The sequence below is a fragment of the Chiloscyllium punctatum genome, chromosome 14, assembly GCF_047496795.1.
Source record: "Chiloscyllium punctatum isolate Juve2018m chromosome 14, sChiPun1.3, whole genome shotgun sequence".
Classification (NCBI taxonomy): Eukaryota; Metazoa; Chordata; class Chondrichthyes; order Orectolobiformes; family Hemiscylliidae; genus Chiloscyllium; species Chiloscyllium punctatum.
The window spans coordinates 28,501,363-28,514,817 of record NC_092752.1 but is presented as its reverse complement, the minus strand read 5'-3'; the positions used below and the strand labels follow the sequence as shown (position 1 = coordinate 28,514,817).

Genomic DNA, 13,455 nt, shown 5'->3' with positions numbered 1-13,455 from the left:
TTGGAACATTAAAACTTTTATTTAGACTGGTGATAGTGTTTTATTCAATAAAAGTACTATTGTAATCAAGTTATCATTGACAATGTTTTAAGCATACTATTGTAACCAGTGATCTGCTTTAAGTGTGCTCACCATAACAATGCCAATTTATAACTTCATCCAGGACAATTACCATCTGCAGGCAGATAACGAGTTAATAATCGACAGTTACAAACATTTCCACAATCTTCTCATGAATCAGTTACTAGTAATTCATGCATCATCGTAATTAAGCAAGAATTATGGGTAACTGTTTGGATGTTACAGAGTGCATTTGGTAAATATTGTCTGGATCAGCGAAAACTTCAAAGGCATGAACAAATGCATGCAAAAAATATTTCAACTTTCCCACAACATGAGAAGCACTGACCATTTAATGTATCCCTTTATCGTATATCCCTTTTTCCAACTTAAAGGAAGGTTGGGGTTTAAAAGAAATCTGCATTTGTCCACAAAGAGATCACTATTTGTTTGCCACAGCCAGTTTTCATGACTGCAGACAAATAGTTAAACACTGTGCTTCTTTCTTACTTTCCTACCACTCTCTAGTCTTTGAACAAAATAACTGACTGTAGCGAGTTTTGAGAAAATTTGTAGATCTGACTGAGGTTCTGGATGTAGGTTTGCTCGCTGTACTGGAAGGTTCATTTCCAGATGTTTTGTCACCCTACTAGGTAACATCTTCAGTGGGCCTCCGGGTGAAGCACTGTTGATAATTCCTGCTTTCTATTGATATATTTGGGTTTCTTTGGGTTGGTGATGTCATTTCCTGTGGTGATGTCATTTCCAGAACTCTATCAACAAACACACCGAGTTAGACCCCCATCTACCACCCCCTGAGAAAAAGAACAGAAAATGACATCACCACAGGAAATGACATCACCAACCCAAAGAAACCCAAATATATCAATAGAAAGCAGAAATTATCAACAGTGCTTCACCCAGAGGCCCACTGAAGATGTTACCTAGTAGGGTGACAAAACATCTGGAAATGAACCTTCCAGCTCAGCGAGCAAACCTACATCCATAACTGACTCTAGTTTAAGGCTTTAGTTGGAAATTTTAAGTGTGGTGCCACAAAAGTCTGCAACTCAAATTTGATATATTCCTTTAAAAATCTCAATGTTCTTGTTAGGAATATAGTATTAGAAGTATATAGACTGTGAACATCACATTTCTGTATTTCACAGATAAAATCCTCAGATTATTGTAGATATTAAAAGTAATACTTTTTTTTAAAACCAAAACACTTTTCCTCCATTTTCGGTCAATTTTCAACATTCCAGTTATCTCAAAATCAAAGCACCATTCTTCATATAGAAGCCAAAGCGGTGAATGTTGACAAACCTCAACTACAAGAAGAATCACAACGTTGACAGAAAATGAACTAACCTTTGTGGGTTCACCCTTCTCAGCGTGAAGAAACTGGAAACTAATAGTGCTGCCCCTGTCACTATCTTGGCTAACATCAGCTGATCCAACACAAACTGACAATCAAACAAGAAACTCTCCAGCTCTGCAAGACTCAGCTGTTTGCCCCTAACAACCAGCTGAGCAACTGAAAAATGCCTCCCATACAGAAAATATTTAATCCTCCCACAACTAACTGGAGACGGACATTGAAAGAAATGAGTGAAGGAATAGTGGGGGAAAAGAATCCTAAGGCGTAAATTCAAATGGCTTCTTTAACTGAGGCAATTTACTCAAAGCTTCTTCTACATATCTCTGCATAAAACTAATAGCTGGGAGTACCATAAAATGCAGCCTATCCCTTACTGTCCCCAGTTTGAGTAAAGAGAGTCTGGTTATATTTGAATATGGGTAATCCAATGTATTATTCATTCCCTTCTCCTGTTGAATTTCCTCTCATAATCTGGTGCTCTTGATCTTCACTCATTATAGAAAACACCAAAAGTTAACCTTTAACAGTAACACTCCACATCAGCCTTTGGTTCAGATTCCAACTTCACTTTTGGCTCATCTACCTGGAGCTGGCTAAGCATCATAGGCTTATGGTTTTTCAGTTTATGAGCCAAAGTCAAGAATATGGCCTCCACATGATCATTGTCATTTGGGTTCTTAGCAGAGGTTTCAAACAGGGGCATACTTTGAGTATCAGCAAATTTCTGAGCCAGCTCAGTTTTGACTTTGGTGGCATCTGTTAGGTCGCACTTGTTCCCCACGAGGATACGTGGGATTTCTCCACCAAGTGAGTGCTGGTTGCATTCTTCAATCCAGGCTGGCAGACTCTGAAAGCTCACAGGGTTGGTCATGTCATAAACAAAGACGACGGCATGGACATTCCTGTAGTAGTGTTGTACCATGCTCTTCCGAAAACGTTCTTGGCCAGCTGTATCCCACAGTTGAATCTAAAATGTCAAAAACAAGAAGATTTTTTAGAAATTCTCTAATAAAAACTTTTGGTTTCCTTGTCCATCACTTGTCTCTCTGTACGCAAACAGGCAAAACCAACTATTTGGCAACAACACAGCCAAACTTCGTCCCATTTCCAGCCACATTCTACATATGTACACTTTCCAGTAAGGATCATTTGATTGTCAGTGAAAATAGCCTCTGACATCTTCATCATTTACTGATACCATGGTCTATAAGTTAGGAATTGGACAGGACTCAGGGCACAAACTCTATTTATTACTAAGTAGTCCAGTGCAACAAACATCGGCAGCGTCTATTTAAAATGGAGGTTTTGCAACAAATAGTACTCATGACCAAAGCTAAAGCAGTGCCTATGGATAAAGGCAGAGTAATATTTCCAGCAAAATGCAGTGAGTAAGGGATAGTTACCTACAAATTGAGAGGCTAAATTAAATTCCAGCCATATATACAAGTGTGCTCTTTAGTTAGGATTGGCAGGGAAGCCCGAGTTCTTATCCTCCAAGGGATCATAGCACTTCTGTCACTACCTGGGCCGCGATTAACCAAGTTAGCATGGGTTCAGTGTCCAAACTTGGAATTTTTCTGGCCAGGTGACTCTATTTTGCATTTGTTGTAAGTTTAATAGGCTTGTTTAGTGTTGCACAGAAGGTTTATAAATGGAAACCCACAGAATTCGAGGGAAAAGTGACACTACGGATAGGAAATTGATTCAGTAACACAAAAAGGTGGAGGATGCTTTTCAGGCAAGGAAATTGTTTCCAGGATATTTCCCCAGGGTCAATTTTGGGACCAATAGCCTTGGCAACATTTATAAATGGGATATAGGCAAAAAGATGATGCAAGCTAATTCCATAACTAACTTTAAAAAGGGGTTGGACAGATGCTCGAGGATATGAAACTTAGAGAATCACAAATGTTTTTAAAAAGTGAGAATTGGGAACCAAGCACAACTATTCTAAGAGTTAACATAGATGAGTTAATATAACCATCTTCTGTGCTGTATGTTTCTAGGATTCTGTTGCTCACAATAGGCATATAATGAATAAATAATGGAATTCCTGCTATCGCAGTCAAAATGGTTCTGAAACTTTTGAGTTACCTGACTCCCTTTGTGTTACACCACTCAAATCTAATTCCTCTCGAGCTCTTTAAATATGTCATTTAATGCTATTTTTACATTTGGAGACTAAAAGCTTTAAGAACAAGTCAGCAAGTGCAGAAACGCCAAGTGTACAAATGAAGCTTGGGAATGGCTACAGGGAAGCATGTACCGCTATTAGATATTAATCCCAGAAAATGTGACTGTGTGTTAATATGGTGGTTTGAGTAGCCTTTACTCAATAAGATTACTTTGAACAGAAAGGAAGAAATGCTGAACGGTGGCATCTATGACTGACAGTGACCTGAAATGATCCAATTATTGAAAGTTATTGATGTCATTCTGCACTGGTGTACTTTCCTCTTCGCAGCCAGAATTGCCCACTTTCTAGGATCATCCTGAAGAGTAAGAATAACATTAAACTCCCTATTTCTATTACTAACCACACAAATATATTATTCTGTACATCCGTAACCTTTTCCTAATAGACCCACACTGGTTCTTCATTTATCAATACATCAAGTTCAAAACTGTTGTCATAATCTTTTAAATCTGCACATGCTGGAATCCTATTTTATTTCAGCAATCTCCACTGTCATAGAACCATAGAATCATACAGTGGCCCAAGTCCACACTGACCATCCAGACCCATTCCCCTACCCTATCACATTTCTCCTAACCTACACAATCCTCAACATTATGGGCAATTTAGCATGGCCAATTCACCTAACCTGCACATCTTTGGACCATGGGACGAAACAGAAGCACCCAGAAAACCCAAGCAGGCACAGGTAGAATGTGCAAACTCCATACAGGCAGTCGCCCGAGGCTGGAATCGAACCTGGGTCCCTGGCGCTGTGAGGCAGCAGTGCTAACTACTGGGCCACTGTGCCACCCCACTGGGCCACTATGTCCCTATAATCTGCCAAGTACTCTCCTCCTTATTCTGGGCCTCTTGTTCATCACTTCATTATGCTGTCCTTCCTTTGGAATCAGTCAAGATACCTAGTGCAATTCCCTGGCATTGTCTCACTAGTCTCTCTAACATTTTTAAAAACAGTCACATAAATTCAAATCATCCCTCTTGATTTCTACCTTTATGGAACAGTATTAGCTTTTGGTGCAACTGCCTGTCAAAAACCTTGGAGCTCTGTTCCTTTTAAACATTGAAAGTATTGTAGACATGTGGGATGTTGTTTTAGACCTAAAAGATCAGAAGTCCAAGTGGTGCACAATGATCCATTAGATAATGGCACATACTTACACACAGCTTATCTAAAATAGTGGGCAGTTCCAGATTTAATCCATTCACAAGGCAGACAGGAGGCCATTCAGTCCTTCTGGATTCTTTTCAAGATTTATAAATTAAGGCCAGTCCTCCCATTCACAACATGCAACTTTTAAAAGAATGAACTGTTCTAATTTCTCTTTCCCTTTGTAGAAATGCAATTCGTAAGTAATTACATGAAAATACAAAAATTACAAAGCCAGAAAAGACCACTTTATCAATTTAATCAACAAAAGTCAATTGAACTGCCTCAAATATCTATGCAATTCTTTCTTGCAACTTTGTTCACACTTTTTGACATTTGATTCCAAATATTCACCAGCCTGTGAACTATTCTCTTGGGCACCAATTCCTCCAAGATTGAGTCAGTAATCTCCTGTTCTACAGTTTGAGAAACTCAATCTAATATTTGAGATTCAAATTATCCAAACCCATAAGAATCTAGATTATCTCTGTTAAACTTAATCTTCACAAAAGTAAATAGTCCTAGACCTTGCAAAAACTTCTCAGCTTGGACATTTCAAGATAAATTTCTGTTCAGTCTACCTTTATTCTTTGCAAATTCTGAATATTCTTCCTATAGAACAGTGCCCAGCATATCTAAGGTGTGCCTGTAAATATGCCTTGTACAGATCAATTATCACATTCCAGAGATTTATACTGTATTCCTCAACAAATATATCTAAAATTTTATTTTACTGCAACCATCAGTTGCATTTTTGATTTCAATAAGATAACCACAATAATCCCTTCTGTTGCGTCATGTTGCAACAGAAGACACTTCATTTATATATGCATTTATATATTTCTCCTTTCCCTTGTCTCATTTAGATTAGATTTCTTACAGTGTGAAAACAGGCCCTTCGGCCCAACACGTCCACATCGACCCTCCGAACAGCAACCCACCCAGACCTATTCCCCTACATTTACCCCTGACTAATGTATCTAACACCATGGGCAATTTAGCATGGCCAACTCACCTAACCTGCATATCTTTGATTGTGGGAGGAAACCGGAGCACGCGGAGAAAACCCATGCAGACACTGGGAGAATGTGCAAACTCCACACAGACAGTCACCCGAGGTGGGAACTGAACCCAGGTCCCTGGCACTGTGAGGCAGCAGTGCTAACCACTGAGCCATCGTGCCGCCCCCAAAGTGTTGATTAGATTCCCTACAGGCCCTTCGGCTCAACAAGTCCACACCAACCCTCCGAACAGTAATCCACCCAGACTCATTCCCCTAACTAACGCATCTATCACTATGGACAATTTAGATTAGATTCCCTACAGCATGGAAACAGGCCCTTCGGCCCAACCAATCTGAAGAGTAACCCACCCAGACCCATTTCCCTCTGACTAATGCACCTAACACTATGGGCAATTTAGCATGGCCAATTCACCTGACCTGCACATCTTTGGAATGTGGGAGGAAACCAGAGCACCCGGAGGAAACCCACGAGGAAAACGTGCAAACTCAACGCAGACAGTCGCCAGAGGCTGGAATTGAACCCGCATCCGTGGAGCTGTGAGGCAACTGTGCTAACCACTGAGCCACCATGCAATTCATTCACATAAAAATGTAATCAGTCCATCTTCCCAAACTATCCTAATGGCTTTGCATTTACTTGACAGCTCCCCAAGTAAGCTCTGTGCTTTACCGATATTTGTTTCTTTGAAGTCTGTCACTGATTCCATACTTTCCTTCCTTGTCATCCAAGCACATGTGCCTCATGGCATTAAAAGCTTTACTACAATCTAAACTCAACAATGAATTTGGATCATTATTATGAGATTTCCAATAACATGCTCAGACAAGATGTCCTTCCTAGCTAGAAGTCCATTCAAACTCTCTTGACTGTACTATGAATTAACCGCAATACTTAACTATCCTTTCTTTCCAAGTGTCATCTAACATTGGGAGAAAAGATTCACCAAGGCAGATGAAGGCATTATAAAGAAAAACTAAATAGGCTGAAGTTATTTTCCTTAGTGCAGAGAAGATGGAGTGGCGATGATCTGATTGAGGTATACAAACATCTGAGGCATAGACAGGATAAGTAAAGAGAACCCTTCCCCCCCCCCCCCCCCCCCCGAGTAGAGCATTCAATAATCAGGGGGTACATAGAGTTTTACAGTAAGGGGCAAGAAATGTAGAGGGGATCTAAGGAAATAGTTCTTCACTCAGATGGTTGTGGTTATCTGGAAATCACTGCTTAGGAAGATAGTAGAGGCAGAAACTCTCAAGACATTTAAGAACAATTTAGATAATATTTGAAACACTGCAGCACACAGGATCTATGCCAAGTGCTGGAAAATGGAATAAGAACAGATTGATACTTGATGACAGGTGCAGACACGATGGGCTGAAGGATCTCGTGCTGTGCTCTAAAAACAATGAATTTATATGGTAATCCTAATTAATATTAAACTCATTGATCTGTTGTTCCCACAGCTATTTCTATGCAGCCTTTTGAATAATACTTATGTTACTTTGTAAAACCTATAGCTATTTGCAAAAGCATGATTAATTACTAGTTCTGATAGTTTTCCAAACAAACTTTACTCAAAATTAGTTTAATCTCCTTTGCCTCTGCTCTACTTTGGCATAGTTTTGTTGGAAGTAATATTTATAATTTACATTTTCTATAATGTGATGTATCTTTATTAAGATCATCTCTCACTTGCCTTCCTTCCAAACTAACAAAAAAAAATCAAGTTTCTTCTGCCTTTATTGAAAACTTTGACATCTGGTATCTGTCTTGGAGGTCTGCTATTCACACTAACCCTGGTTTTAATCCCTTGTCTGTTTCACTGTCTACAACAGTGTGTATCGTCTGACTGGACAATTTAAATTAATTCTTCCAATTATACTGACTGTAGTACAACACCCTATTCCCTTTAAATGTGATGATGAAACTCATCTCAATTTGAGTGTAGGAAGAAGGACAAGATCAACTAGGGGTCCCATCTCAGGATTAAGATGAACCACTGGACTAATATCTGAAATGGGCAGATTGTTTTAGGAAGAACAATTGAACAGAATAGGCTTGTATTTGCTGGAGTTTAGAATTTTTAAGAGGGAACATAATTCAAATATAAGATCCCATGAGGTGGGTAAAAATATAAGAGTGACAAGGGGTTGTCAGATGTTACCTCGAGCCCACTTGCAGAATTGACAGAAATCTGGTTGTCATCTATTGGGCCCATGCAATCCTGTAATATAAACTTTAACCCATACCAGCTTTATGCTACACCCAAGTAAAGATTATTTAACTCACGATCAACAAAAAAAATCGTGAATTGTGCATATATAACATATTCACTATTAAGTCATGGGGCCAACAGAGCAACAAATGTTTCAGCTGTTATAAAAACCCATTACACGTTTTTGACGTTCTAAAACAGATAAGTTACTGGTAAAGGAATTTTAAAGTGTTTTAATACACTATACATATTTCCATTATCCAGGCTTCACAACACTAACTTCCTGGACCCAACCCTTTACATAATAAAGTTAACAACTACTATCTTTTACTGCAAGTTACGAGGAAATTGTTGTAACAAAAGTTGATAAATTGGACAGATTTCGCAACCGATGTTTTTTTCAAAAATAAACAGTTACACTGTTTAAATGAGGTAAATTTGAAATAAAATCTAGAAAATCAACTTGTGTATGACATACGGAAGAGTCTGTGCTCTTCTGAATATTCTAGCGGATTTTTCTTTTGGTTTTTTTTGGAAGGTGGGGCGGTAGTCAGAAGTTACCTTAATCTTTTCTCCATCAATCTCCACGGTTTTCTCTCGGAAGTCCACCCCGATAGTGGCCTCGGTCTTGTCGGGAAATTTGCCGGCGCAGAAGCGGTAGGTCAGGCAGGTCTTGCCCACTCCCGAGTCGCCAATGACGATGATCTTGTAGATCCTGGAGCGGGGCGGCGCGTTGAGGAGCAGCGAGCCGGCGGCGGGCTCCAGAGCCGAGGTGCCTCCTCCCGGGGAGGAGGACATGACTTGACGCCGGGGGCAGATTGCAAAGTGCTGAAGGAGACGGTGTGGAAGCCTCGCTGCCTGTCTCACTCTGGGTCTGAGCTGCAGCCCGCTGTCGTGTGCCTCACCGCTCGAGGTTACAATTTGTTACATTGTTGCCACTCGCTACATTGTTTCACAAAGTAACCTTCCAGGCGCCTCCTCGCCCGACTGAAGGAGGAGAAGGAGAAGGAGGAGGAAGAAGAAAACAATGATATTTGAGGATGGAGAGAATATCGCGAGAACGTCTCTGAGCCGATGGGTCCCTTTTTCACTCCTGCGCCAGAGGCAGTCCCTCTGCTAATCGGCGGTTCAGGAGGCTCTGCATTTTCTTTAGACAAACATTAATCCAGCAGTTTACTTCTGGTGCAGTTTTACAAATCCGATCCACATATTCATGTAAGTCCGCAGGTTACCCAGGTCCCAATGGTGATCGGAGAGCGCTGAGTACCTCTGCTCTCTGGTGGGGATTGTTCATGTTCCAAGCCTTGCCCTACGAATGATTCGGAGATACCGGTGTTGGACTGGGATGTACAAAGTTAAAAATCACACAACACCAGGTTATAGTCCAACAGATTTAATTGGAAACACACTAGCTTTCGGAGCGACGCTCCTTCAATCAGGGCTCGATCGTGACACAGAATTTATAGCAAAAATTTAAAGTGTGATGTAACTGAAATTATACATTGAAAAATTGATTGTTAAGCCTTTTATCTGTTAGAATACAGTGATAGTTTCACTTCTTTCGTGTGTAAATCACAAAACCCTTTTTTTTAAAGTTGCATTCTCGGGTTAGCTGTTAACAATGGTGATAGCTATACAATATGTTGAAGGTGTTAGCCCCCTGTGTTCTCTGTCCTGATGTTTAGATTGATTCTAATCTAAAAAGTGAGATAACAGAGTTTTACATAAATTAATGCCATTTTTGAGCTCAGAGTTCTACATGAATGTATGCAGTTTTTTAGCAAAGTGCAATGTAACTCTGCAAGTACAAAAAAAAATCAGCACACAAAATATATGTGTGCATGTGGGTCTTTGTCTGTCTGTGTGTGTGTTTGTCTGGGGTGGGGGTTGTGAGTGTGATGAAAATGTGTGTGTGTGTAGTGAGTGCAGAGTGTCTTAAGTCTGTGAGGGGGTGCATGTGTGGGAGTGTGTGTGTCTATAAGGCTGTGTGTGGGTGTCTGTGTGTATGTGAGAGTGTGAGTGTGTAGGAATATCTGTGTGTGTGTGTGTGTGTGTGTGTGTAGTGCAATGGTGATCACCTGTAATGTGACATGAACCCAAGGTCCCAGTTGAGGCCCTTCCTATGGGTACCGAACGTAGCTATCAGCCTCTGCTCGGCCACTTTCCTCTGCTGCCTGTCCCGAAGTCCACCTTGGAGGATGGTCACCCGAAGTCCGAGGCTGAATGTCCTGGACCACTGAAGTGTTCCGCAACTGGGAGGGAACCCTCCTGTCTGTTGATTGTTGGTGCGGTGCCCATTCATCCATTGTCGTAGCCTTTGCTTGGTTTCCCCAATGTACCATGCCTGCGGGCAGGCAAGGAGGCAAGACACACACACAGATATTCCTACACACACACACACACACACAGTCACAGGTACACACAGACGTGCACACAGACACCCACACACACCCTTATAGACACACACACTCCCACACATGCACCCCCTCACAAACTTAAGACACTCTGCACTCACTACACACACACACACATTTTCATCACACTCACAACCCCCACCCCAGACAAACACACACACAGACAGACAAAGACCCACATGCACACATATATTTTGTGTGCTGAATTTTTTTGTACTTGCAATTTGCTCAAAAACTGCATACATTCATGTAGAACTCTGAGCTCAAAAACTGCATGAATTTATGTAAAACTCTGTTATCTCACTTTTTAGATTAGAATCAATCTAAACATCAGGTCATAGACAGAGAACACAGGGGGCTAACACCTTCAACATATTGTCTAGCTATCACCATTGTTAACAGCTAACCCGAGAATGCAACTTAAAAAAAAGGGTTTTGTGATTTACACATGAAAGAAGTGAAACTATCCCTGTATTCTAACAGATGAAAGGTTTAACAGACAATCAATTTTTCAATGTATAATTTCAGTTACATCACACTGTAAATTTTTGCTATAAAGTCTGTGTCACGATCGAGCCCTCCACAATCACCTGATGAAGGAGCGTCGCTCCGAAAGCTAGTGTGCTTCCAATTAAACCTGTTGGACTATAACCTGGTGTTGTGTGATTTTTAACTTTGCCCTACGAAAAGAAATAACTTTATTCTGGAACTTAAGAGCGATGCATAGTTTGTTGATTCAATCTTCATTTTACCCAGATGTTTATTAACCATACCAAATTTAACATCTGACATTCTTACAACCTTCTGGACCTAAGATTGAGCTCAACATCTTTAAATTGTGCACAGACCCACCATTGTTCTGTATTCGCACATTATCAACATCCTTTCTCCTCCAGCAATCCAACCTTCCCCCCCCAATCCCCCGCACCCCCCCCCTCGCCCCCCGACCTCATGTCAGTTCTGATGAAAAGTCGTCTAGATTCGAAATGTTAACTTCCTCTGTCCATGGATGCTGCCTCACCCCCGTGATTTCCAGCATTTTTTATTTGTTTTCAATTAACATTTCTGGACACTCTTTGAATATTTGGGAACATATGTACAAATACTTGGCTTTCTTACAGCAGTCCCATGGCTTTGAGTTATCCTCATGCTTTACAGCCAATGAAAATGCCTTTCAGATATAGTCCTTGTTTCAAGGTAGGAATCATAGTAACCAATTTGCACATAGCAAGAACCTCAAATAGCAATTTCACCAAATAGTCTGTTTTGTGATGTTTGTTGAGGTATAATATAGTTGGTCAAGATAATGGAGTAAACTGGTGTGCACTTCTTTGAAATAGCAATATGAAATCTTTCATAAACATCTGAAAGGTTGATGGGGCCCAGCAGTTTAACACAACACTCAAGTGGAAACAAAAGTGCAGCACTCCCAATCAGTACAGAATTGAAATGTTGTCCTAGACTTTGTACTCAAGTCTCTGAAGTGGGACTTGAAAACAAACCATGGAAATCGTTCTTCAGGAAAGCACTTCTATATATTCAAGCTTGTGTAAAATTAAGGGTTGTACAAATATGTGAAGTAGGAGGAGGCCCTTCGCCCCCTCAAGTATGCTTCACCATTCAATAAAGGTCATGACTGATCATGACAATTTTGATATTGACAACCAGTCATGACAATCTTCGACTAAATGATACATTTTGACCTATGCAACCTTACTCCCCCCACAAAAAAAACCCTTTCAATCAATAATTGATCTGCCTCTACCTTAAAATTATTCAATAATTTTGTCTCCACCACTTTCTAGACAAGAGGTTTCCAAAGATTCTCAAATCGTCCAAGAGTTTAAAAAATCTCCTTATTTCCATCTTACACGGCAGATCCTTTATTTTTAAACATTATCCCCTAGCTCTAGCCTCCACCCAGGAGAAACAATCAGTCATCTTGCCACACTACCTGAGGATCGTATGCTCAAATAAGATCACCTTGCATTCACTGAAGCTGACCAGTTAAACAGGTTTAATTTGTTTGTTCTAAACTAAATTATAACACATGAAAGATCTATTTCATTCCTTGCCCATATTTATATTTGATGGTATGCCATTGGGAGGTCATGCAAATATGATCTAACAATGTCCACAGGTTTTCCACAGCCCAATTAACACTACACAACTTATGTTATTTCATTGATGCATATTTAACAATTTGCATTCAATGTTTTTTTCTAGTTTGGGTGAGAATTGGACGCTATTAGTGGCATCATCCTTTCTAGTATGGCACTAGAAGCAGAAAATTTGGTGTGGATTTGTTGGGCCAATGGCTTGTTTCCACACTGTAGGGAGTCAATGAACACCCAGAAAAAGCTTCTATGACATCCCATTTACAGGCTTGCAGTTCTTGACATTTCCCTTTCATATCTCCCGGATGTGCCCAGATCTCCTCCCAGCCTTTCCTCACCTCGCCCTGCTAGATGTACCTTAATTAATTATTTATTTAGAGTCCTCATTGAATCTTTATTTATCTGCCTCCCCTGAGCTCAATGTAATCCTTTAAATAGCTGCTTACTGTGTGTTAATAACGTGCTTTGAATTTATTCATCCATCTAGCACTACCCTCTTTACCTATTCATTTTTCCTGATTTCGTCTGTACTCTATATCGAATAATCTGTCCAAAACCCCTCTGTGCTGCTTAATTAATTCCCAAGGCTCCATCCAGCCTATTCTTTTAGCAGTTTCCTCTCATGCTGGTTGTTCGATTATTTCCTTGTCCCTGTTTGTGCTAATAGTGATGTTTGGCTTATAGCTCCTGGTTGTTGATAGCTGATTTCAGTTTGTATCTGGCTTGTCGTTAGGTTATGGTGGACAAGTACTGTAACTAGTTCACATACAATGACTGCAGCAACAAGAAGGTGTAAGTATCTTGAATGAACAGGGCTGCAATAGGCCCACATTGTGGACTCAATGGGACATTAGGTCCTGGTATGGCCTGAAGACAAGGTCCCAGCGTTGAAGGAC

At 40.4% G+C, this 13,455-nt stretch overlaps 2 protein-coding genes across 2 annotated transcripts in view; one reads left to right on the top strand and one right to left on the bottom strand.

Annotated features, from left to right (window-relative positions):
- rab33ba (RAB33B, member RAS oncogene family a) lies at positions 1-8,826 on the bottom strand. Its single transcript, XM_072584093.1, has 2 exons — positions 8,590-8,826; positions 1-2,408 (listed from the first exon to the last, which is right to left on the bottom strand). The coding sequence occupies exons 1-2, from the start codon at positions 8,824-8,826 to the stop codon at positions 1,962-1,964; spliced, it is 684 nt and encodes a 227-aa protein (XP_072440194.1). The 3' UTR covers positions 1-1,961.
- Positions 8,827-9,090: 264 nt separating this feature from the next.
- ugl (ureidoglycolate lyase) overlaps positions 9,091-13,455 on the top strand; it is a 77,075-nt gene continuing 72,710 nt past the window's right edge. The window contains exon 1 of the mRNA XM_072584092.1: positions 9,091-9,243. The gene's annotated coding sequence lies outside the window, so the exon portion shown is untranslated. The remainder of the gene's footprint in view (positions 9,244-13,455) is intronic.

Excerpts from the sequence above, each read along its gene's own strand:
- rab33ba (XM_072584093.1), bottom strand. The coding sequence starts at position 8,826 with ATGTCCTCCTCCCCGGGAGGAGGCACCTCGGCTCTGGAGCCCGCCGCC. Across the intron at positions 2,409-8,589 it reads TTGATGGAGAAAAGATTAAG|ATTCAACTGTGGGATACAGC; the intron begins GTAACTTCTGAC and ends TTGACATTTTAG.